General features: G+C 35.8%; 3 protein-coding genes and 1 pseudogene across 4 annotated transcripts; 2 read left to right on the forward strand and 2 right to left on the reverse strand.

Moving 5' to 3' along the window:
- Positions 1-1,056: 1,056 nt before the first annotated feature.
- LOC108200867 (arabinogalactan O-methyltransferase 1) lies at positions 1,057-2,477 on the reverse strand. The gene has a single exon (XM_017369133.2). The coding sequence runs from the start codon at positions 2,272-2,274 to the stop codon at positions 1,420-1,422; it is 855 nt and encodes a 284-aa protein (XP_017224622.1). The 5' UTR covers positions 2,275-2,477; the 3' UTR covers positions 1,057-1,419.
- A 10,024-nt stretch (positions 2,478-12,501) lies between these two features.
- On the forward strand, positions 12,502-12,616 carry LOC135149818 (small nucleolar RNA R71; annotated as a pseudogene).
- Positions 12,617-13,891: 1,275 nt separating this feature from the next.
- LOC108203046 (uncharacterized) lies at positions 13,892-20,380 on the reverse strand. Of its 2 annotated transcripts, XM_017371750.2 has the most exons (11): positions 20,096-20,380; positions 19,901-19,972; positions 19,690-19,769; positions 19,132-19,231; positions 19,006-19,059; positions 18,631-18,708; positions 18,405-18,502; positions 18,250-18,307; positions 15,076-15,197; positions 14,812-14,948; positions 13,892-14,399 (listed from the first exon to the last, which is right to left on the reverse strand). In XM_017371750.2, exons 1-11 carry the CDS (start codon positions 20,318-20,320, stop codon positions 14,392-14,394), a joined length of 1,032 nt encoding a protein of 343 aa, XP_017227239.1. In that variant the 5' UTR covers positions 20,321-20,380; the 3' UTR covers positions 13,892-14,391. The 2 variants fall into 2 exon arrangements, with proteins under 2 accessions (XP_017227239.1, XP_017227238.1); XM_017371749.2 differs by lacking the exon at positions 13,892-14,399 and having other exon boundaries at positions 14,582-14,948.
- A 2,424-nt stretch (positions 20,381-22,804) lies between these two features.
- LOC108203109 (delta(3,5)-Delta(2,4)-dienoyl-CoA isomerase, peroxisomal) lies at positions 22,805-25,370 on the forward strand. The gene is made up of 2 exons (XM_017371851.2): positions 22,805-23,572; positions 24,933-25,370. The coding sequence occupies exons 1-2, from the start codon at positions 22,939-22,941 to the stop codon at positions 25,121-25,123; spliced, it is 825 nt and encodes a 274-aa protein (XP_017227340.1). The 5' UTR covers positions 22,805-22,938; the 3' UTR covers positions 25,124-25,370.
- The last annotated feature ends 529 nt before the right edge of the window (positions 25,371-25,899 follow it).

The raw sequence follows: 25,899 nt of genomic DNA on the forward strand, positions 1-25,899 counted from the left end.
TTATATTGAACATTATTATATATATAATTTGTGACCCTTAACATAGTAAAGTCCTAGGCACGAACCTAGGGCTTTGCTATTTTATATATAAAAACATGATTTACAACTCGCAATCATATTTATAATCACAAATATAACATTAAAAAATTACTCATTTGTCCCATTCAATCTATACATTTTTTCACTTCTCGACAATCACTTTAGTGCTCCTATAAAATATAATTCTATAACTAACATTTAAGATTTTTTTAAAGTGTGTTGTGCAGTGCTATAGAAATCGGAAATCGGGAATAGGACCATGTCAGTTGAGCTACTGATTGAGGATTAATTGGAAATCGTCGATTAATCAGAAGGATTGATCGGAGTGAGTCAGTTGTACTTTAATATTAAGATATTATTTTTAATATTTAGTTATAATTATAAAATTATTTATTTAATAACAAATATATTTATTATATCATAAATTCTATAATTATTTATATTTAAAGTAATATAGTATTCAATTTTAATAATTTATTATACATATTTTGATTGAGAAAATTTTATAAAGATTAATCGGATTACAAAAATCGAATCAATCGACCATTTTGTAGGAGATTAATGGGTTGAACGGGTAATAAAAATCATTATTTTTAATTGATTTTTTTTGTGAATTAAAATTTTGAATACATATTAGCTTTTTTAAAAATTAATTATAAACATTACATTATGTAACGTTATAAAGTGAGATTTGAGACCGTATTTTCCAGATCTTAACAAACCGAACTCGCCGCTCATTTTTACGAGTGAAATAACTCATCAATCGCAGACAACCAATCGGCAAAGATTGTTGGATTAAATCTATCGGTCAAAGCCTACTTTAACCTTCTCTGTGATGTGATGCTTGATTTCTCGAATTGCTATTAGTATACGTTGGAGTGCAAGCCGATGACCAAATTGACTATGTTTAAATAATAATAATTAAAATCATGAATCACATTTTGGATAATTTCTAGAATTTTTCAGTATTTCAATATTAATAATATAGTATTAACATAGGTAGTTACATTGACGATAGTTAGCCACCAATAGTAATATTAATACCGGTAGATCCAGTAATTAACATGGAAAAGATTATAATTCTGACAGCGTGCTATGCTTATAACAAGAAACAGTATGAAAGACAAAAGCATTTTGTTTCCCCTCCTTGCTAAACCCACTATATTCTGTCTGTCTGCCTGTCTGTCAACAGATAAATAGTACTTATTTGAAAGCAGCTACTTACTTACATTATCACAATGCTCTTTTCTTCCTTTTCTTTTAAAAAAAACAAAAAAAGTGTGAATGTGGGAGGCAACAGGAAAAAGAAGGTGATTGATAGTGTAACAGTAAAAAACGGTGTTGGAGTTGGATCTTCCCTCCCTCCCTCCCTCCCTCCCCTCAGCAAAAAACGGTATTAGGCAATGAATCTGAGGCTGTGGTGTTGGGCGATGGAATCTCAAAGTGCCAGAGCCTTCCTTTGGATTGGACCAAATACTTTCTACACAGAAACTCCTCGGCATAAGCCTTCTCTACTCTGCGATCCACGTCGTGCAGAAACACATGCGTCTCGCCCTTTCCTTTCCTGTTCCTGGCCATAACTGCCGCTGAATAGATCGCTGCCATCCTTCCAGGCGCTTCTGGAAAGTAGCCTCTTGGCGCGTCAATCATGATGAGGTCCCATTCCTTATCATACACCTCCTCAGGCAGCTCAGTTAGGGCCAACCTACACTTGTCATTCCCACGTAGAAACATCATCTGTGTGCACTCGGGTTGCCAACGGTAGGATTGTAAAAGCTTATCCGCCTCTGAGAGTTTGGTCCGGTAGATCACGTGCCGTGCATTGAGGAACGGTGCTGTCTTCAAGATCGTCTGGACCCACTTTGGATCCTCCTCCAGGAATAGAGTGGTGCCGCGTGGATTGAAAGAGTGCCACATCTGGGAGTCATGGCCGAGTCCAAACACAAGAAAGTTACAAGGTGCCCGAGAGAGAAGAACATCGAAAGAGACTTTGATCTCTGCCAGGGACTGTTGCGGGACCACGCGTGAGGTGGCGTAGTGGAGGATCGTTTCTAGCTGAGTCCTCTCCGTTGAATCGGAGTTGTCGCCGCCGCGGAGGAGGAGGAAAGGACTGTCGACGGCGAGGATGTAGCTGGAAAGTACCAGCGCCCCGCTGAAGAGGAATAGAATAGCGACGGCTAATATCAACAGCCTGCTTGGGGATTTCTCAGTCATAAACGGGGGCTTGATCTTCATTTTGGACTTAGACGACGACCACACAAAAACAAAAACAACTGTGTGGATCTCAATTGAGTAGTAATTAAGAGAATGATTACAACCAAGTGTAGTACAGTAGTAGCAAGTGATTACTGTATTTTATTACTTTACTGTTGTATTGCTCGCATTAAGCCAAGACCTTACATCTCACATACACATGCGTATGTATATCTTGTGGATAAATTATTATTATTATTTCATGTCTAACAAACGACCACCAAAAAATGGGAGGGATAAACCAACCTTTGTACATGGGAGAAATCATTGCCAGATCTGTTAGTAACAAAGACCAACGGGTTTAGCATCTACGATTCTGCTCACATAATTCAGACATATACTAGTACTGCAATTGAATAAAACATCTTCCTCTTCAGTAGTGTCATTTTATCATTAACCGTCCTTTCTTCTATTTACTCCATTCTGAGAGTCAGCAGCTATCTAGTATCTAACAGCTAGCTAGTTCAAAGATGTGTTCCATTATTTATATAATGCTGCTGCTGATGGAATGAATAGCAGCTGGTCTTCTTTGCACCAACTGCCAACGGAAAGAAATGTCATGGGCTAGCTAAGCTAGGCTAGGTGTCACACCGCACCCTATCCAATGGGCGGACTTCAAATTTTTATCTCAAAAACATTTCTACTTGCAAGTTGCAACATATCATTTTGACCTATCTTTTCCTGAATTTGAAATTCACTTCATAAACTTGTTGCAGTGAAATTATGTAAAGTTCGTTCTCAGGGAAGGACTGAATACAATATTAAATCAAGTATATTACTCCTTTCTATTTAGAAGTTTAGAGAATAAATTGTGGTTTTTACTATCAACTAAATTAAACTAATAAAGCAATTAAAAGTGTGAATTAACGATGATAAAAAGCAATCCAAGAATCAGGTTTCTTTGCTGGCTACAATGAATGTCAATCAATCGTGATAAACAAGTCTCCACTCTGCTAAAAACAATCCTTCTATTGATTATAATGTTCTCTCCCAAGATACAAAATAATACCTATAACTTAATCTTGAAGTCACTCCCATGATCAATCAAAACCAACTTATAAGCTATCACGAACCAAGGATTTTCTGTTTCACAACTCGCCTAATAATCTCCCGATTAATTAATCAAGTTATGTCTGTCATATCATGTACAAGAAATATAAATCCTCTCCTGATTCATTATAAATCCTACAGATACAATTACAGGTTCGCGACTCCTATAACTGTGTTAAGCGCTCAATGACAGATTAGCATACATAGAGAAACCACAATCTTAGATCAAACAAACATATTAAGCCAACAAATACTCCCCAATCCTCGGATTAGAGGATTAGTTACCCATAACAATTAAAGAAAACACGAATATATATATTACTGAAATCATGTCAAAAGGGTACAAGAGTAAGAAAATACAACTTGACGAAATCTCTCGAACTTGGACTGAATCCCTTCAATCTTTGCTCAAGTTATCTCCCAAAGCTTTCTCTATCTCTCAATACACTCTCTTCGATATCTAATAATAATAAAACCCTAATAATAATAATGTTTTAATGGTTTCCTCGAAAAACAATTCCGATTTCCTAAAACAAGTTGGATTCTGAGACAAAATTCGTGGGCTGACTTTCAGGCCTGATTCTGGGCTGATCCTTTTGTCTTTAGATAGCTGGACCACTTTAAACTTGTAGACAATTAAGATATCTTCGCGTGGGCTGTTGAATCGTCTAATTCTGACGTCCGGAACTCAAGTTATGGCCCAAACAAGATTTGCTGCGCAGGTAGCCCGTAAAATCTGAATTTTCACCTGATTAAGCCCAATTAAGCTTGATTTAATCCAACTTTAGGAATATTTATTTTCCTGCCATTAAACACTTAAAATCAATTAGTAATAACCCGATTATTTACAAAATACTAAAATTATGGGAATAAAATCATATAAAAGCATATATAAATATATGCTCTATCAAATATCCCCACACTTAGTGTTTTGCACGTCCTCGGGCAAATAAAATAAACTTAAGCTAACACCTAATAGATATATACCACTTCCGTAGGTGATCACGGTTGCATTTGGCATATGCAACAAGCCCTTTAAACCCCTAGGCAGCCCTAGTGGACGAGTAAGGTCTCGTGAGGGCCTATAGTGAATGTACCCACAAAATCCATTTCTTTTCTGCCAAGTCTTAAGAATGCAACTAATATGAATGCAAACTAAATGAATATGCATAGATCCCAATCATGAAATTATCAACCTTGTCAACATATAATCCTCAGAATATGCAACAATCAAGGATTTCATCTATCACACACATTAGTCATGCAACTCTTTCACTGCAAGTACGGAGTGCATCGTGTGTGCTCAACATGCTCTCTAATGAAACAACATAAAGACCAACAAACTTCAACAGAATCTTAGCCATGAGTCGTTAATCAGAATAATGCTTAAACACTTCGTTACATTAGAGTCAACTACAGTTTAGGGTCACCAAGGAACTTCCATGCCTCTCCTATATATGCTTCTTCTTTTTTTTTTTTTTTTTTCAATATCTATTATTTGGTGTGTACATGCTCGGTCTAAGGTCAGGACGCTTCTCGGTGTAAATGAGTTACGACCACCATAAGACTTCACCAACCAAATTGTTCACATGCGGTTTAGGTGGCTTATTTGACCGTGCAATGGTTGAGATCCCTAAAGATTTATACACTAATACCCATTTAGCGAGCGTTGGGTCAGTAATCCCAAACCATGAAAGGCTTTAGGTTACTAGGCACAAAGTCCCCTCAGACTTAATTACTCGAGTATTAATGAGCCCAACCTAATCAATTCTACCACCATTTTTTTTGTGAACTTTATTGCTAATACATGTATTTTTTCTTCTGTTTTTTTTTTTTTTTTTTAGAAAGGCATGTATATCCCGAAGCTCCCCCTCACTTAAGAATTATAGACTCCAAGCTCAGAAGGGAATAGTCAAAATTCTACGCCCGACCCATAGTTAAGACTCAAGAAATAAGCTAGTCTAAATCTCGCCTCTAGAACAGTTATAGTGTAACTACAACTTCCCGCACAAGCAATTTCTAAGCATGCAAGACATCACATATGATCAAGACTACTAACCAAGAAATTATGCAAATAAGCTCATCATAGGAAATTGACTTGCTCGACAAACTTTCATGAAATTATGAAAATGCAAACTATAAAAAAAATTAATTAAAATAAAAATCTACTAAAAAAAATGCATGCCAAATTAAATAACTATATGCTCTAATTTAAATGCAACTATCATGACTATCCTAAAATTAAGACAAGGCAATATGCAATTTTTTTATTTTTTTTTTATATATAATATTATTATTCGTGAGAACACATCCCCACACTTGAATGGGTCAATGTCCTCAATGACACAAGAACTACACTAAAAAGCTAAGAAAGAAAACTCCCCTCAAAATCAAGGTGTATGATGTGGAAGGTGCCTCTGCATATAGGAAAACATGTCTCCCATTTGTTTCTCCATCCTCGCCATTTGTCTCTGCAACCCTGCAACCTGGTCCTTAAGAGTATTTTTCGGATTCAGCTCTAGATCATGATCCTTCATTGGTATTGAAGCATGCTTACGCTTGTGATCCACTTTACACAGCCCTAAAAGTTTATGTCGACGCAATAAGTGCATACCAATCAAGTAATCGACATTGATAGTAGTGGGCCAGCCTTCTACCACTGGTAAATTGGTGGTATTGCGATTAAATACACCCAACCTCTCAGCAATCCTTGTTACAAAACCTCCTAGGACAATTGCACCTTTAGCTTGCTTGGCTTGATACAAGAATCTGCTAATTAACAAGTTTGTCCAATCCACTAGTTGGCCATCATGAACGTGATATAACAGAGCCAACTCACCCGTTTGAATCTTGTGATTATTTTCAGCACGACCATATATGGTGTAGGACATGAGTCGAGAGAAGTAGCGATAAGAATCACTTACAATTTCTGAAGAGAAAGCACAATGAGTTTCATAACTAGCACTCTTCGGCAAGCGAGTGAGTACTTGCCAGAATGGAGTAGCATATCCTTCGGGCAACGGTTGTGACTCAATCAATTGCCAACCAAACATATCAGCCAGAGCTGATTTAGTGATTTCATGCTGCACATTAGCTATCCGGAATGACAGTGTATCATCATTAATAACAGTGAAGGAACTCAAAAATTCATATGTAAGTTTCGCATAAGAAGGATCATCCATACTCATGAGGTCACTCCAACCAATAACTTTCAATGATTGTACAAGGTCATCTTGTATTCCCAACACTTCCAAAGCTGATAGATCAATATATTTGTTTGACAAAACCTTCCGTTTAGACAACACTGCATAAATATTCTGTTGTGCCGAACCACTAAATTTGATAGTGGGGTATCTCTGAGTTTTAGAAGCAGCGGCATGTAATGTGTGTTGTTTCGCAGGACCAGTATTCTGCATCTTTGTACTAGCAGCAGCAAGTTGAGTTGTCGAGAGATTTTCAAGCTCGCGCTTTTGTTTTTTGGCAGGAGGTTGTTGTTGTTTGCTTGAAGATTTAGGAGCCATGAAGGGGTTGTGTTGGTGATATTTTACTGGTTGTTATCTCAAGCGCAAAAGGCAGGGGCAATAAACCGGAAGATTTGAACACGGCAGAGGATCACGTTGGCGACCTGTTATATAATTTGTAGATGTGTTCAGAACCCATAATGTGTGTATATATATAGAGAGCAACCTGCATCATCTAACTGAAATCAACTGGGATTAGAATTGCAAGAAAACAGAGCAAACTAGGTTAGTGTTAAACACGTAGAATATATATATATTATAAAACAAAGCTGCTATTTTACAATATACTATTTTACAAAATATATAATATAAATATATAGATTATATATATATATAATAAATTAATAATACAAAACTAAAAAAAAACAAAAACAAAATAAAACAAAACAAAACAAAAAACAAAAACAAAAACTAAATTGCTCTGTACACCGCTCCTTTTCCCAGTGACTTAGAAAGTTAGGTTGCACGCGTTGAATGGCTGGCACAATGGGCCAGGATGATTGTGGCCCATAAGAATAGACCAGAGAATAAGTTTTATAAGAGATTTGTGGCGTTTGCACAGAACGTGAAGACGGGCGTTCACCAAATATTGGATGCCCATCCTGACGTACTGGAACTGGCCCTCCTATGGTGACAAAAACAATTATTAACTTAACCAAAATTCGCGCTCCTTGGCACAAACTTGTCCACACAGTCTGCGTAGAAGTGAAATGGCCAGCGATATCTTCTGTCTCACATTTTAAAAAATTATCTGAAAAACTTCACAAAAATTTATCAAGACACCTTGTGGGAGTAATAATAATAATAATAATATATCCCTAAAAAAATTACAAAATTCAATTATATAATATAATATAATAACTTACCGAGACATTGGGTTGCCTCCCAACAAGCACTGTCGTTAACGTCATTTAGCCGGACGCCTGTTCTGGATCAAGTTCTACGATCAGTGAGAAGATAATGATCTCCTCCTTGTGACTCTTCCCCGATCAAATATGGCTTGAGCCTCTGACCATTCACCTTAAAAATTTCAGACCCCTCTCGAGTAATTGCCACAGTACCATATGGATACACTTTAACAATTTCAAACGGTCCAGACCATCGTGACTTGAGTTTTCCAGGAAAAAGTTTAAGTCTCGAATTAAACAAAAGGACCTTTTGTCCAACTTCGAAATCTTTCTTCTGAATATGCTTGTCATGCCACAATTTTGTCTTTTCTTTATAGCTTGCAGCACTTTCATAGGATTGGAGTCTCAACTCATCAAGTTCACTGAGTTGCATCAACCTGTTTAGTCCCGCATCTTTCAACTCCATGTTTAAGAATCGTGTTGCCCAATATGCCTTATGTTCTAATTCAACAGGTAAATGACAAGATTTTCCAAAAACCAACCTATAGGGAGACATTCCAATAGGTGTCTTGAAAGCTGTACGGTAGGCCCATAAAGCATCATCTAGCTTCCTTGACCAATCTTTTCTAGAGCTTGTCACTGTCTTCTCAAGAATTTGTTTCAGCTCTCGATTTGAAATCTCTACTTGCCCACTCGTTTGAGGGTGATAAGGTGTCGCAACTTTTTGAGTCACACCATACTTTTTCAAAAGGTCTTCAATCAGTTTATTGCAAAAGTGAGACCCTCCATCATTGATAATAGCACGAGGAACTCCGAATCTTGTGAAGACATGCTTTTGTAAGAACTTTTTCACCACTCTAGCATCATTGGTAGGACTAGCAATTGCCTCCACCCATTTTGAGACGTAATCAACTCCTACCAAGATATACTTATTTCCATAAGACGATGGAAAGGGACCCATGAAATCTATCCCCCATACATCAAATATCTCTACCTCAAGAATAGATTGTAAAGGCATTTCATTCCGTCTTGATATATTTCCTGTCCTTTGACATCTATCACAAGTGGAAACAAAATTTCTCGCGTCTTGGTACATTGAAGGCCAATAGAATCCTGATTGCCAGATTTTTGCCACTGTTTTCATGCTACTATTGTGCCCACCACACTCCAAAGCATGACAATGCTTAAGGATATTAGGAATCTCATCGTGAGGAACACATCTTCTCATAATCCCATCAGCACATTCTTTATAGAGTAGAGGTTCTTCCCAGAAGTAATGTTTCACATCAAAAAGAAATTTCTTCTTTTGTTGATAATTAAGTTCTGATGGCACGATACCTCTAACAATGTAATTGACAAAATCTGCATACCATGGTGTAGACATAGAGACAACCAAAAGTGCTTCGTCTGGAAATAGTTCATTAATAGGCATATTATCATCTACCACTCCATCACCCTGGGCCAATCTTGAAAGATGATCAGCTACTAGATTTTCAGAGCCTTTCTTGTCTCGAATTTCAAGATCAAATTCTTGGAGTAAAAGTATCCAACGGATTAGACGAGGCTTGGCATCCTTCTTTGACATCAAGTAACGGATCGCAGCATGATCCGTATAAACAATCACTTTAGATCCCACAAGATACGATCTAAACTTGTCGAAAGCAAAAACCACAGCAAGGAGCTCTTTTTCAGTTGTAGCATAATTGACCTGTGCCTCATCAAGTGTCTTGCTCGCATAATAAATCACATGCATGCGCTTGTCCTTCTTCTGTCCCAAAACAGCACCAACAGCATAGTCACTAGCATCACACATAAGTTCAAAAGGTAAGCTCCAATCAGGGGCTGACATTATCGGTGCAGAAGTAAGCTCCTTTTTCAACCTGTTGAAAGCCACAAGACAACTCTCATCAAAATCAAATATGCTATCTTTTTCAAGTAAATTACAGAGAGGGCGAGAAATTTTAGAAAAATCCTTGATAAAACGACGGTAGAAACCGGCATGTCCAAGAAAACTTCTAATCCCCTTCACAGAAGAAGGTGGGGGTAATTTCTCAATCACTTCGATTTTGGCCCTGTCCACCTCAATGCCCTTACTAGAAATCTTGTGCCCAAGCACAATGCCTTCTTTCACCATAAAGTGACACTTCTCCCAATTAAGAACAAGGTTAGTTTCTGCACATCTCTGCAACACTTGAGAAAGATTAGTCAAACAAGTATCAAAGGAAGAACCATATACAGTGAAGTCATCCATGAAGACTTCCATGGTTTTTCCTATAAAATCAGAGAAAATAGCCGTCATAAGTCGTTGAAACGTAGACGGGCCATTACACAAACCAAAGGGTAGCCTACGATAAGCAAATGTGCCATACGGACAAGTAAAGGTTGTCTTTTCTTGGTCCTCAGGAGCAATAGGAATCTGAAAATATCCTGAGAAACCATCTAGGAAATTATAATACTCATTACCCGCAAGTCTTTCTAACATCTGATCAATAAATGGGAGGGGAAAGTGATCCTTGCGAGTAGCATTATTTAATTTCCTATAATCAATACAAACTCTCCAACCTGTTACAGTTCTTGTGGGAATTAATTCATTCTTTTCATTTTTCACAACAGTCATCCCACCCTTCTTAGGCACAACATGAATAGGACTAACCCATTTACTATGTGGAACAGAGTATATAATACCCGCATCTAACAGCTTAGTTATCTCTTTTTTAACCACATCTTGCAAGTTAGGATTTAACCTTCTTTGTCCTTCAATCACTGGTTTATGATTATCTTCTAAATCAATCCTATGCATGCAAAGAGCGGGGCTAATTCCCTTGATATCCTCAATTGTCCAACCTATTGATGATTTATATTTTTTAAGCACTTTTAACAATTTTTCAAGTTCATCATCATCAAGTAAAGAAGATACGACCACAGGATATGTCTCATTATCACCAAGAAAAGCATATTTTAGATTAGAAGGAAGAGGTTTGAGTTCTACCTGAGGTGCCTCTGATATTGAAAATGCCATCTCAATCATTGGCATACCTGATTTTTGCATCTCTAATGCAAGTTTGTCCTCACCTTCTTTGTCAGTTGGAGTTTGTACTTGGTCCTCCAAGTCTACATCACCATTTTTCACAATCTCATCAACTATGTCAACATTGAAACATGTAGCGTCAATTGAAGGCATCTTCAGTGCTTTGTTGAGATCGAACTCAACCTTTTCATCACCAACATTCAATGTGAGTTTCCCAGCTTTGACATCGATCGTGGTTCCAGCAGTAGCCAAAAAGGGCCTTCCCAAGATTATGGGCATCTCCACATCTTCATCCATATCCAACACCACAAAATCACAAGGAATAAAGAATTTATCGACCTTGACAAGTACATCTTCTATGACTCCCAAAGGATGCTTGATTGTACGATCTGCCAACTGAAGTGAGATTCTTGTCTTCTTGAGCTCTCCAAGACCAAGCCTCTTGCAAATGGAGTATGGCATCAAACTTACACTAGCCCCCAAATCACATAAGGCTTTAATATTCTCCATCTTTCCAATAGTGCATGGCAAAGAGAAGCTTCCGGGATCTTTTAACTTTTGCGGAATTGATTTTTGAATGACTGCACTACACTCCGCATTGAGAGTAATGGTTTCCACATCTTCAAGTTTCCGCTTTCTAGACAACATCTCCTTCAAAAATTTGGCATATAATGGCATTTGTGCCAAGGCATCAGCAAAAGGAATATTTATATGCAATTGCCGAAAGGTTTGCAAGAATTTTTCATATTGTTTCTCCAACTTCTTGTTATGCAGCCTTTGTGGGAAAGGGATTGGAGGAACATATGGTTTCACTGGTACCTTTGGTGCAATTTCATCTTCTTCCTGCTCATCATTTTCCTTTTCTGAAACTTCAACCTCAGATTCAACTAGCTCGTCTTTCTTTGAAGGGGCCTTCTCATTACGTTTGACAGCCTCGACTTCGGGCAATTCTCTTCCATTCCTCAAAGTGATAGCCTTGCATTGCTCATTACCCTTCAAATCTGGTTGACTAGGTAGAGATCCTTGCTCACGAACACCAACCTTATTAGCAATTTGCCCAATTTGAACTTCCAACATCTTTTGTGATGAAGCCATCTGATCAAGCCTTGACTCCACTTTTTCAAATTTGGTCTCCATATTGGCAAAAGCTCCAGTCGTCCCTTGTATCATCTTACTGAGTGCAATTTCCCAATCAGCAGGTTCTTTCTTGTCCTTTGGTGGAGGTTGAAACTGTTGTTGATTTGGATACTGCTGACGTGGTTGGAAACCGGGAGGTTGCTGCTTCTGTGCTGCATATGATGGATTAACAGCATGATTGTTGTTGTAAGAAAGATTGTTGTTGGGCCTCTGATTCGGATTGTAATAAGAATTATTCTGAACAGGCCATGATTGTCTTCCTTGGATGAAAGCTGCTTCCTCTGGAAATTGTTGTGCATGTAAGTACTGATCAGTACCAGGATCATTATACCCTTCCATTGGAGTAGAAATAGCATTGACATTTGCCCTTTGTCCACGAACTTCTTGAGTAAGAGCATCCAATTTCAGAGTGAGCAAGTTCATCATCTCAGTGTCTTGTGCTGATTTCACTGAGCTTGTACCACTAGGTGCCCAAGCATAGTTATTTGAGGCCAATTCCTCGAGAAGTGCCTTAGCTTGAGTAACAGGTGCTTTTTTAAAATTTCCTCCAGCTGCAACATCCAAACTCAGCCGAATATCAGAATTTAGAGCTCCATAGAAAGTACTCAGAACCATCCACTCTTCGTAACCATGATGTGGACATTTTCTCAACAATGCCTTATATCTCTCCCATGCTTGATACAAGCCTTCACCTGGTTGTGCTTTGAAAGTAAGAATAATTGCTCTCATTTGCTGAGTCTTGTCAGAAGGATAATATTTGGATAAGAACTCAGTAGAAAGATTATCCCAAGTAGCTAGAGTAGCATCTGAAAGCTGTTGAAACCATTCCAGAGCTTTTCCCTTTATAGAATAAGGGAACATGTGAAGACGAATTTGATCAGCAGTAACCCCATTGATTCTGAAAGAACCACACATTTGCACGAAGCGCTCGAGATGTCGGTGTGGATCCTCTCTCTCAATGTCTCCTTCAAAAGCTGAATTGCTCACTATCTGAATAAGACTCGGATTAATGTTATATTGAGTTGCACCAATCGCAGGAGTCTTGTACATGCAATTAGCAGGATTAGGAGTCTCATGATCCTGAATGGATGACTCATTAGGAACAATAACATGGAGATTTTCGTTTGCATTATTGTTATCAGTCATCTTGGCCTCCTCTTTCTTTTTCCTTGCTTCTTGCCTTCTAACTCGAAAAGTGCGCTCGATTTCTGGATCTGGTTCGAAATTTCCAACACTTTTCGATCTACGCATATATCAGGTGTACCTGAAACGAAACACCAATGAGATAGATCTTGGAAACAAATTTAATAAAATCTAAACAATAAGAAATAATTAACCTAAACTTAATATTGCTGCCTTCCCCGGCAGCGGCGCCAATTTGTTGCAGTGAAATTATGTAAAGTTCGTTCTCAGGGAAGGACTGAATACAATATTAAATCAAGTATATTACTCCTTTCTATTTAGAAGTTTAGAGAATAAATTGTGGTTTTTACTATCAACTAAATTAAACTAATAAAGCAATTAAAAGTGTGAATTAACGATGATAAAAAGCAATCCAAGAATCAGGTTTCTTTGCTGGCTACAATGAATGTCAATCAATCGTGATAAACAAGTCTCCACTCTGCTAAAAACAATCCTTCTATTGATTATAATGTTCTCTCCCAAGATACAAAATAATACCTATAACTTAATCTTGAAGTCACTCCCATGATCAATCAAAACCAACTTATAAGCTATCACGAACCAAGGATTTTCTGTTTCACAACTCGCCTAATAATCTCCCGATTAATTAATCAAGTTATGTCTGTCATATCATGTACAAGAAATATAAATCCTCTCCTGATTCATTATAAATCCTACAGATACAATTACAGGTTCGCGACTCCTATAACTGTGTTAAGCGCTCAATGACAGATTAGCATACATAGAGAAACCACAATCTTAGATCAAACAAACATATTAAGCCAACAAATACTCCCCAATCCTCGGATTAGAGGATTAGTTACCCATAACAATTAAAGAAAACACGAATATATATATTACTGAAATCATGTCAAAAGGGTACAAGAGTAAGAAAATACAACTTGACGAAATCTCTCGAACTTGGACTGAATCCCTTCAATCTTTGCTCAAGTTATCTCCCAAAGCTTTCTCTATCTCTCAATACACTCTCTTCGATATCTAATAATAATAAAACCCTAATAATAATAATGTTTTAATGGTTTCCTCGAAAAACAATTCCGATTTCCTAAAACAAGTTGGATTCTGAGACAAAATTCGTGGGCTGACTTTCAGGCCTGATTCTGGGCTGATCCTTTTGTCTTTAGATAGCTGGACCACTTTAAACTTGTAGACAATTAAGATATCTTCGCGTGGGCTGTTGAATCGTCTAATTCTGACGTCCGGAACTCAAGTTATGGCCCAAACAAGATTTGCTGCGCAGGTAGCCCGTAAAATCTGAATTTTCACCTGATTAAGCCCAATTAAGCTTGATTTAATCCAACTTTAGGAATATTTATTTTCCTGCCATTAAACACTTAAAATCAATTAGTAATAACCCGATTATTTACAAAATACTAAAATTATGGGAATAAAATCATATAAAAGCATATATAAATATATGCTCTATCAAAACTCGGAATATATGTGTTGGAAGAATTTTAATTTAACCAACAACTACAACATAAAGAAAACAACGACCAAAATTGACAAGGAAAAACTCCACATTCCAGAAACTTAAACAATATAAAGGGATTAGTTATCATAGATATATCAAATTTGTTTAGGTGTCGACTCCACCGAAAAGGAGGACACATTGACATTTGACACAACTGGGATCCAAAAAAAAGGAGAGATAAAAAAGTGGCACTATCTAACAGACATCAACCACTCAAGCTCAGTTAAGTGATCCAGATTCAAGAACAAAGCCAATGACCTTGAAATAGTTCAGAAGCGGTTCTACCCATGATCCACTCCAACTCATCAGGTGATAAAGGCACTTTAGAAGCAATAAGAGACACTGCTTCCTTAGATTCTTTATAACCACACTCATCCACAACAAATGGGAAGTCACTGTCCATAAAAACAGAAGAGTGTGACAATTGGATAAAAAGTAAGACTATCATATAAATATATATATTCTGCAATTTTGTGTATTCCAAGTCTGTACTAAAACCTACAAAGAAGAATAAAATTCTACCTTCCCCACATGACACGGTTAGCGCCAAAGCTTGACACTACTTTAGAAAGAACTTGAGATAGATCTTCATACGGATATGAACTTCTTGATACTCTGAACAGGGCACTGAACTTTATGTAAACCTGACAGAAAAAGTTGTGGATAAGCAGAATGAGCTGAAGCCTGCTGTAAATAGAAGTTGTGGTGATGGAGAAGTTACAAAAAAAATCGGAATGCTAAACATTTGAAACATAAAAGATAACCAAGGAAGAGAATGTGAAGAAAATTAAGGTAATGAGAGAGAGATGATGCACATAATTAGGATTTAGGAACAAGCACATAATACAATATGAAACGCCATGTCCACAGAATCTGCACCATAGCATACATCTTGAAGCTAAAGAGAAGTTAATACTGTTGCTTTTACTTGTATGAGCACCATGACGCTTAGAAAAGTTAAATTGACCTCCCACTTGTAAGTTTTCTGTCTTAATCCTTGTCATGTTCATAATCGTACAGAGTTGAAAATTATGAACCAATGATTATTCGATAAACTAGAAGTTTATTTGTATCTTTAACAATTCCAATCGAAGATAAATTTTTATCCTCTATAATAACCATTTCTTCACCCTGTTCTACTTCTACATCCAGTTGTACTAAAAAGCCAAAATTTCGTGTGAGCTTTTGTTTACCTCCTTTCTCTCAACCCCATTTTCAACTTTCAAAATTAAAGAAAAGAGACACCTTACTACTTGAGGATCAGATTTTTTTTTATTAGATAAACTACTTTGCCAGTCTCAAAGGCATAAGAATCAATTTAATATGGTTATGACTATGTTGGAATTACGATTCAAAATTGTAAGTGAAATATTAATTAGTTGATTTTGTTTTAATGTTGATTGATTATAAGAATATTTGTAATTGATTAGGCTATTTATGTGATAATAATAATGCAAGTTTGATTTGTATGAGCTCTATATAAAGAGTATTGGAATGAATAAAATTATAAGTTCCCACTGAATAATATCATATCTCCCTTCTTGTACTAAAAAATCAATATGGTATCAGAGCCTCAATGATCTCATAGGATTTGTGATACAAGTGCATAACCATGACTTCCGATATAAGATGCTCAAGTTTGTAGAGATTGAATCGGGGGGAGAGATGCAACCTCTTGGAGATGATCTGCCACTACAAAAATTGAGAATTTTGGAGATCAACCAGTAGAAGTACATAGGGAACAAAATGAAGGAGGGTCAAGAGGTCCCGATAATGGTGGGCACCAAATACACGGGTGTCATGTTGATGAGAAAAAGATCATGGCACATGTAGCCATGGGAATTATTGTTTTAATGTTGTAGGTGAACATTTCACCTTGGAGAGAAGTGTTCTAAAAAAATTTATATTAAAGTTATTAGGAAGTGTAATAAAACAATGATATTTGGTTAGAAGTGCACCATATTTTATGTGTTTCTAGAGAGAAGGGCTCCAATAATGGGAAGTTGGTGAGAAGTGTATCAACAAATTTGGTCTGAGAAAAGCACTGGAAGTACGATTACGAAGAGAAGGGCTCTAAGGATGATGATGGGAAGTACATCGTCGATTTGAAATCACTAAATATATTTTACAATTTCGAATCAAGAGGAAGTGTGGTAATCATGATTCAAAATTGTAACTGAAATATTAGTTAGTTGATTTTGATTTAATGTTGATTGATTATAGGAATATTTGTAATTTCATAGGTTATTTATGTGGCTCTAATCAGATTGTTTGATTTGTTTTTCATTTAAATACCTTAGCAGGTCCCACCACATCAACACATTGACCTTCTCAACAAAGTACTTCATCTCCTTCCTCTTAAACCATGTCAAAAATTACACCTTTTATTCATGCGGCCCCATCTAGTTTCTTTATTTTTTTATGTTGTGATGTTTTGTTCACCGACTGAGTCATCTTTCTCTTCTTTATTAATTGTATATATAAAACCATACCGGTCCGATTTCACGAACTCATAAAAATCTCTTTTTATATCGATTAAAAATTATTCAGCCTCCATGAACAATAAAATTGCTCTCCTTTAACGTAAATTGTATTGATAAAACCCAAAATTCATGTGAATTTGATCGAAATTATTTATTCTCCTCGAAGAAAAAGTAAACCATTCCTACAAATTGCATCAATTGTTAATGGAGGATTTTGGTTAACAAGATTTTGATGGTTTCAGGGATTTAGGCACTGTTTGGCATTGTTGTTGCAGACAACAACAGTTTTTACTGAAAAACGGGTGAAAAATTGTTTGGTAAATCTAAAAGCAGTTTTTCAAAACAACAGCTTTTAGATGCTTTTAGGAAAAACATGTCCTCCCTATACTTTTTGGGGAAAAAAATCCGTTTTTCAGTTTTTGCGAGAAGCTGTAATAGATTTTACTATCAAACCTCACCAAAAACAATATTTTTTATATTATAACTCAAAATATGCAAATGCCAAAAAGATTACCAAACAGGTATTGATTTCTACAACGATACTTTTTTTTACCAACACTTTTTGACAATTTTGAACATCACTCCCAAACAAACCCTTAGAGATTATCTTCGAGTTGTGATATCTTCCGGATTTGAAGGATGTCATTTGGAGATATTTTCTGTAATTGGTGATTCTTTCCTCATTTCAGAGAGAGGATAATTACTTGTGGCCAAGTAATTAATCTTTAATCTGGATTAATAAATAAAGATTAGGAAAATTATTAGAAAAAATAGGTTATGCCAAAATATGGCATAAAAGTATACGCGCTCAAGGTTTCGACTTGGGTTGTTACACATGGAGACAGGACATCAAAACTAACTCTTGGTAACTCAACCTTGAGCATGTATATTGGTAGACGTATACGTGGATAGGGAGACTAGTGCTTGCCCTCGAACTTCTAAGTGCACCATAACAAACTTAAGATATTTTGGGCGGATGCAATTACCCAAGTTTGTTGCACTTTGGGCTAGTAAAACTGTCTTAATTTCAATATGCATTTGGCATTTCACTTGATTTTCATTCGAACTTGACATTTGACATGGTATTAACATTCACCACACATATTTGCTTGCATATATAAACTCATAATGCAAGCACAAAAATATATCATGTAAAATTAAATAATTGCAGAATGCTGCTTGAAGAAATTGCAGCATTCTGCTTCTCTTTTACCTGCGGGAATTCTGATAGCTTTAACAGCTCTGAAAAGGTTGTAGTGTCTCCATCATTTCTGAGAGATGACGGGCATCACTCCAGGTCAGTACAATCCGTTAAAAGATAAAGCCTTTCATAGTTTGTCATAGAAATTTAAGAACTGGGAAGCTTACAGAGGAGGTTTGCAGAAAGCCAAATGATCAAGCAGAACCACTGTAGAAGGAAATTCTGTACACAATTCCTTAATTTCTGATAAATGCAAATCAAGACCCTGAAAGCTTCTTATCAGTAATAAGATAGGAATCCATATAATACAGTAAACAATAACGATTCAGAAGTAAGGCACTAGAGATCAAACAAATGTTTAGTGTCCTCGTCAAGTTCAATAAAAAGATTTACCTTCATGCACATAATACCTACTGGTGTACCAAGCTCTCCAGCTTTGGAAAACATTGATTTACCAATTTGATTTGTCATCTGCAAATATAATTTAACAGATTCAAGCGTGATGAAACAAACATCTTGTTGAAAAACACCACATTGTCATTAATATTTATTGCTGAAACAATTGTGTCTTCCTATCTTGGAACTAGTAGCAGAGACTTAAAGTATTAATGATAAGTTCTCTTTTTTGGTCAGACATTACCAAGGAATTAATCGGGTTTATTAGCACACTAATTAATAATTAGTGTTGCCCCTCGGGAAAATTAGAGGTTCAGGACCATATATGCTATGCTGTTTGCATGAAATATTTATACAACAAAAAGGCCACACCTTTTGACCAGACGGCCACAAATACGGATTAAATCGAACAGCACGATAACCGTCCTGGCACGAAGGAAATTAGTTGTCAGTAACGATTCTTGTGTCGAAGTTCAGGCACCATTTATGCAAACAAACCTTTGTTATGAGATGTTCCAGTTGCTGGACCCCGCCTCCATCTTCCTCTGGATTTGCAAGGCAGCAGCCTATAAATTTGGATGGGTATTTCCTCAGCACACTGCCAATTGGGTCAAGTTGGCAGAATTGGAAGGTATAAAATAAATTTCATCTTCATTACAAGCAAAGTACTAATTTCAATTACGAATCAGATGGAAAAAATTCAAACACTGATTTTAACTGGATTGCCTGTAAGATGCGGGTAAGGATTCTAGCAATTGAATGTTTCTCTAAATTTGTCTTACTTATCTCTCTGCAAAATATGTACCCCGGTTGAATCATTGAGTTAAAATATCGGGGCATTCCTTGAGGAAATAACAGGTCATATATGGAGTGGGTGCCTAAAATACTGTCTCGCGGAAATGACTCACAGCAATATGTTGGTGGGCGTTGAATTAATTAACTTGGATGTTATATATGAATAATAGTATACATATCTAATATTGGGTAACACTTTAGTAAAAATTGGATGAGTTGAGGACTGGCAAATTTGAAAAGACTAAGGCTACATGTAGTTACCTTGTGACAAAGGAATGATCAGATTTATGGTTAATTGGCTGCACAATCATGGCACCATCAACTCCTGCTTCAGCCATGCACTGGTTAGGTGAAAATTGTTAAAAGTTAAAAACACAAAACAATTCTACAGTAACAAAATAACTCAATTGTGTGAATGCTACATATACACAGGAGCAAGTGAGAAGAATGTGAATAAGGCAAGTAAAGGTACATAAAGCAAGAAATCAAGATCAGCAGGCATAGGAGGTTCATTGCCAGGAAAGTATGGATACTTGTCCGCTGCCTGCGAGAGAGATAAAGAAAGAAAAAGTTTATTATACCATGAAAAAGAGCATAAGATTCATTGAGGCACAAATAAACACTACTTGCATCATCATCATCATCATTATTATTATTGAGTATTTACTTGTTGAGAAGAAGCCCATATATGTAGATGCGAATCGATGATTTTGTTTTTGATGGATGAAGTGGTGGAGTAGCTCTCCATTCTTTTAGGTGCGCCTGCAAGATTTTGCTTTCTCCGTTTATCAATTTGAGTTGATGATAGAATCCCTAAAGCTTCACCACCGAGATTACAACCACAAAAAGCAGTAGTAAATGAAGATGAATAATTGCCAACCCCACTCGCCATTTGTACCAACCTTAATCCCAGCCCTATCTATCTATAGTATCTTTCAACACTACCGGCAAATAACCCCGCAAGCACACACATATATAATTAAAGGAAAATGCTAGGAACCCAAAAAAATTGTCCCAAATTTTTTTCCCAAATGAGGTGTCTAATCCTGATTGGTTGCATTTACTCTCAAAATAATGAGGCCCCCTTTAGATTCATTCATCATCCAATCATAACTCTCCACTTGTTTGCCACATTATTTGGTAACAATTTTTGGGAAAAATTTTTGGGGTACCTAGCATTGCTCTATATATTAAATTTCATATAGCCTTACAAAAAAAAATAATAAAATAAATTCATATAGTAAATAAGTCTTTTATTAAATTAATTCTTATTAACTAATTAATATATATTCTATATAGAATTTTAATTTTATTATTAATAAAGAGTATAAATTTTTAAAAAAATATATTATTACAAAAGATAAATTTTTGATGCCAACTAAATTAATAAAAATAATTTTATTTATTATATCAAAAAACCTAAAATGACTTCAAAACTTTACATTATGCAAAATAAAACAAACGTCAGCTTATATTCTTACGCATAAAAGATTGTATTATAAAAAGTGTGTACCATTTTGATACTTAGATATATAAGATATAAATTTTTAACCATCAAAAAATATATAAGAAAGAATAATATAAAGGAATGTAAATTAAGTTTTAGTGCATGATCTTCAAAAAAGAAAAAACGAAAGTTACAGTGCATGAGAATTTGAGTAAAAGTGATTGAGAATGAAAAACAAAATTTAAGGGTTAAGAAATAAGAAAATTAGGGAAATAACGATCAAACAAAAACGATGTTGCAGCAATTAGGACTCTTGCAAATAAAGGTGCTCAAATGTTGCATTTTCTCTAAAATCGCAATCACATTTGACAAAAGTGTGGGATATTTTAGTTACATACTTACATCTATTTATATGGATAAGAATTCTTAATATTGTTATTAATTTTTATTTTGTCGTAAACGTGAAATAATAATAAAACGTGAGTTCGTGTCATGTTTTGCGCAAAACAAAACTTCAAATGAAGTTCAAGACATAATTTATATTTCATTTTCAAAGGAGAAAGAGAATGCAATTAAGTTGGATTTTACATTTATCATCATGTTCCTTCCCAAACTCCTGCTTTGAACTCTCAGAACACTTAATCTTATGGCAATGCTGGAGACCTCAAAAAAAATTCCCAAAAATTTTTACCAAATGATGTGGCAAACAAGTGGCTAGTTATGATTGATGAATCTCAAAGGGGGTCTCATTATCATGGGAGTGAATTTAGCCAAACAGATTTGGACACGTCATTTGGGAAAATTATTTAGGACAATTTTTTGGGGTCTCTAGCATTTTCCTAATCTTATTTTCAGTATTAATTAGAATTCTGTAACACAACTACACATTATATTTATAAATTATTTTCTAACACACACAACGATGGAGAAAGACATCTATACTATACTATAAAAAGCCAACATGGGTATAATTTGTAGTCGTACAAAATTTTGGTTTGGTACTCTCCTCTAAAACTAAAAGTCTATACTATATCTATTAAACAGTTTTATATACTAAAAACACTCCTTATGTATATTGATATCTTATTAAATATAATTTATAATATGTTGAAAAAGGTGAAACTACTGTTAATAACATATATTAATATTAAAAAAATACTTATAGACAAATGTATAAGTAATTATAAATATACAATTTTTAATATCTTTTGTCTAAAATACATATAAATAATTAGAGACGCTACTTTTTAATTATAACGTATTTTACTCGAAATTTAACTCTAACGTGTTCTATTTCGTTATGAACACGAACCATTACGTAACATATGAAGATATATGAAATATGAAAAATTTGATTTAAAATTAATTGAATAATATAAATTGTGAAAGCTAAATTTCCGTCAGTTGGTTAATATAATTTAACTAAAATCCAATTCATTAATACTAAAATACTAATAAAATGGTGTTAAAATTTAAATTATAATTAATAAATTACGAATTATATAGTCGCCCGTGCTTTGCACGGGTTAAAGGCTAGTATATTTAAATTTAGATCTTCAAAAATTATTTAAAATTCAGACATTTGCAACAAGGCTTTAGTGTTTCTAAAGTTTTATTTTAAGGATCGTTTTTTTTTAGCGCGATACTATCATTTCACTTTTTAAACGAATCTTAGATGTAACATTTTTGTCATAAATATTAAAATATGTAGTGTTTTATTTTTGGATTTGTCTGATGGGTGCCATGAGCATGATAAACACTAAAATTTATCAATTAAATATATTTTAATTAGTGTGATTGTTGTTGATGCAGATCCATAATCATTATTAAAGACTATCAACCAATCAAAACAGAATAACCAATTGAGATATTCGGACCAACATCCCGGTTACAATTACAAAGGAAAAAAAAGAAAAAGAAAAACCAGTTAATACACGACACTGAGAGAGGCAGCAGCGCACGCCAGGGGTAAAAGTCAGACTTGGCGTGTGTGCAGTAGGGCGCTAGGCTAAGGAGGTAGTCGTATAAAATCCAAGGAAGCTAAAGGAGGAGGAAAACAAGTGATGGAGGAGTACAAAAGCCTTAAGATAACAAGTGATTCAGGGGGCGTTTATAATCTAATCTTGAATCGGCCGGCAACTCTGAATGCTCTATCACCCGATTTCTTTGTTGAATTCCCAAAAGCCCTGTCTCATCTCGATGAAAACCCCAACGTCTCCGTCATAGTCCTCTCCGGCAAAGGCGATCATTTCTGCGCCGGCATAGACATCAATTCTCTCAAGACAATCAGTAGCTCCACTGCCGCTTCCGACGACCGTGGACGCGCAGCTGAACGCCTCCGCCGCCACGTTCTCTTCATGCAGGAAGCTATCACCTCTGTGGAGAAATGCCGAAAGCCTGTTATTGCCAGTATTCACGGGGCTTGTATTGGCGGTGGTATTGATCTGATTACTGCCTGCGATATTCGCTTCTCTACTGACTCTGCTTTTTTCTCTGTCAAGGAGGTTGACCTTGCCATTGTTGCTGATCTTGGCACCCTTCAGAGGTTGCCTTTTATTGTCGGTTATGCCAATGCAATGGAACTTGCTTTAACCGCCAGAAGGTTTTCCGCTTCCGAGGCCAAACATTTGGGACTTGTTTCCAAAGTTTTTGCTTCCAAATCCGCTATGGATCAAGCTGTCCTTGCCTTTGCTCAGGGTAACTTCCCTCTTTTTTAATTATGTCAGCCTAAATATTATCTTAAGAAGAAAATACATACTATATATTTTAGGGCTTTTTAAATAAATACCTAAGTTGCATTAATTATTTTCAAAAATACGTTCTGCAACCTCGTTGCAACGCCAGTAGCCTGAAAATCAACTGTATTGCAACCTCAATGGCAAATTCGACCGTATTTTTCAAAATAAGTTTGAAAAATTGGGTATTTTTGCAAATTTCTCTATTGGCTATTGCAACTAAATTACTACGAAATGATTATCTATTCTAATATGCATATGTGATTTCTATTGCCAGTGCTACAAATACAAACAACTATCGCTATATTATAAAACCAAAAATGTTATTGCTGGTGTTATAATAGAATTTATAGTCCAATGCATACTTTTGAATTAACAAAAACTCTAAATTTAATCAGATCACATCTTTTCTGTGCTTTAAAAATGTTTGCTGGTACTTAATCATCCATTTTCCCCACTTGCATTATGTTGCAGTTAAAGAAATATCTATATCTGCTTCTATATTTAACTTGCATTTGGCATTGCTTTAGAGTGGTGTCTTTTTTTAACGCAATTTCATGTAATAGATCTATATAGCATCACCTGAAGCATTGCATTGGACATGCTCTAAGAGCAAGTCCAATGCAAGATGCAAAATAGCTGTAGCTATTGTTATAATTTAGCACTAAAAAGTGTTTTTTTTATTGTTAAAATGGAACTTCAACTCCAATGCTAGATGCATTTTGCATCCAAATAATTCCAAATTTGAGTAACTATAGCCCCTCTCTCCTAAACTTTATTTAAAGTTCACCACTATACATACCAATTATAGTTAGTTGATGATGTGCCATGGATGCATAAATGCATCCTTGGTTTCAAATTTAGAACCAAGGATGCATATATGCATATTTGCATCCAAATATAAAACCCCATTGGAGTTGAGATTTTTAGCATTTGATTTCAAATTATAGAAATGGTACCACTTATAACATTGCATTGGACTTGCTCTAAGAGTAACCAAAGTAGCGTGGGGTCATTGGTTACTCTTTTAACTAGTTGGCAGTTAAAAGTGAAGAAGATATTGAAAGCGTCATCTTTAACTGTGTACTTCTCGTCTTCGTTAGGACTTAGAAGTACATACTAGTTGACCTCTCAACGTTTTTTAGAGTTTCAGGAAAACCCTGTAAGTTTTGTTTTATGATCAAGGATCATTTCTCGTTGTACAACTATGCCAACATTTTTGTGGTATACTTGAGAGATTTTACGTCTTAAAATAGTTTTCAGACCATTTAGATGATTATAAATTAACTTGATGCTACTGATTGAGTGATTGTGTCTCATAGGACTTGCTGCTAAGTCTCCACTTGCTGTCACTGGGACAAAAGCTGTGTTGCTAAAAAGTCGGGACATGACACTAGAAAGAGCTTTGGATTATGTTGCGACGTGGAACTCTGGTGCAGTTATATCTGATGATTTAAATGAAGCTATCTTAGCTCATAGCCAGAAAAGGAAACCTGTTTTTGCCAAACTATGATAGCACATATCCAGCTGTTACTGAAGGCCAATGCTTCCCATCAATTAACTCACTACAATGTAGTTTCTTGTGATTATAAAGTTGGGCTTTATATTTGTCAGTAACATAATAAGCTCTAGCCAAGTTCTTGGTAGATATTTGAATATTGTTGTTGCTTTGTTTTTGATAAGAACGCGAAGATTAGTTTGGGTGCATTGTTTGTCAGTAACATGATAAGTTCTAGTCAAGTTGTTGGTAGTTATTTGAATATTGTTCTTCCGTTGGGTTTAATTTGCTGCTTCCATAATGCGTTTACTGTTTTGTACGACATCCACGTACGCCTGGATTGCAGACTTGCAGTAGTCATTTGTTTAAGTATAAACTTATTTGACTGCGATATGTTCCTTAACCATATAATGCAGTTTTCAGTTATTCTCGAGTCAGGCTGATCCGGACAGTAGTGCTCTTCACTCGCTCCTTATCTAAGTTATCGTTTGGCGAATTTATTCTGATATTCCTCATTTTTATCCCTCTAAAAGTGGTTTTGCTTCTTAAAAATTATCAACCAAGGATGTAATTGATCTCCTCCCACTCATCATCTTGATGTCATTATTGGTATCAGTGTTCATCTTTTGTATTACTGGTATAGGGAGGGCCTCAAGCTCCATTAACTTTGCCACCAATCCCAATTTTGCAGCAGACTACACACGAACTGTTATCTCCCACTATGTTTTCTGGCTGCTGGCGATGCCCATCAGGACCACCACCACCAAATCTGATTCCTCTACGGTCATACA

Source organism: Daucus carota, chromosome 9 (genome assembly GCF_001625215.2).
Source record: "Daucus carota subsp. sativus chromosome 9, DH1 v3.0, whole genome shotgun sequence".
NCBI classification, from domain to species: domain Eukaryota; kingdom Viridiplantae; phylum Streptophyta; class Magnoliopsida; order Apiales; family Apiaceae; genus Daucus; species Daucus carota.

Bases quoted from the DNA above. Each gene is read 5' to 3' on its own strand.
- LOC108203109 (XM_017371851.2), top strand. From the start codon at position 22,939: ATGGAGGAGTACAAAAGCCTTAAGATAACAAGTGATTCAGGGGGCGTT. The intron at 23,573-24,932 runs GTAACTTCCCTC...TGTGTCTCATAG, and splicing joins TGTCCTTGCCTTTGCTCAGG to GACTTGCTGCTAAGTCTCCA.
- LOC108200867 (XM_017369133.2), bottom strand. From the start codon at position 2,274: ATGAAGATCAAGCCCCCGTTTATGACTGAGAAATCCCCAAGCAGGCTG.
- LOC108203046 (XM_017371749.2), bottom strand. From the start codon at position 20,320: ATGGCGAGTGGGGTTGGCAATTATTCATCTTCATTTACTACTGCTTTT. The intron at 19,973-20,095 runs GTAAATACTCAA...TCTCTCTCGCAG, and splicing joins TATGGGCTTCTTCTCAACAA to GCAGCGGACAAGTATCCATA. The intron at 18,709-19,005 runs GTGTGGCCTTTT...TTATATTTGCAG, and splicing joins TGTGGCCGTCTGGTCAAAAG to ATGACAAATCAAATTGGTAA.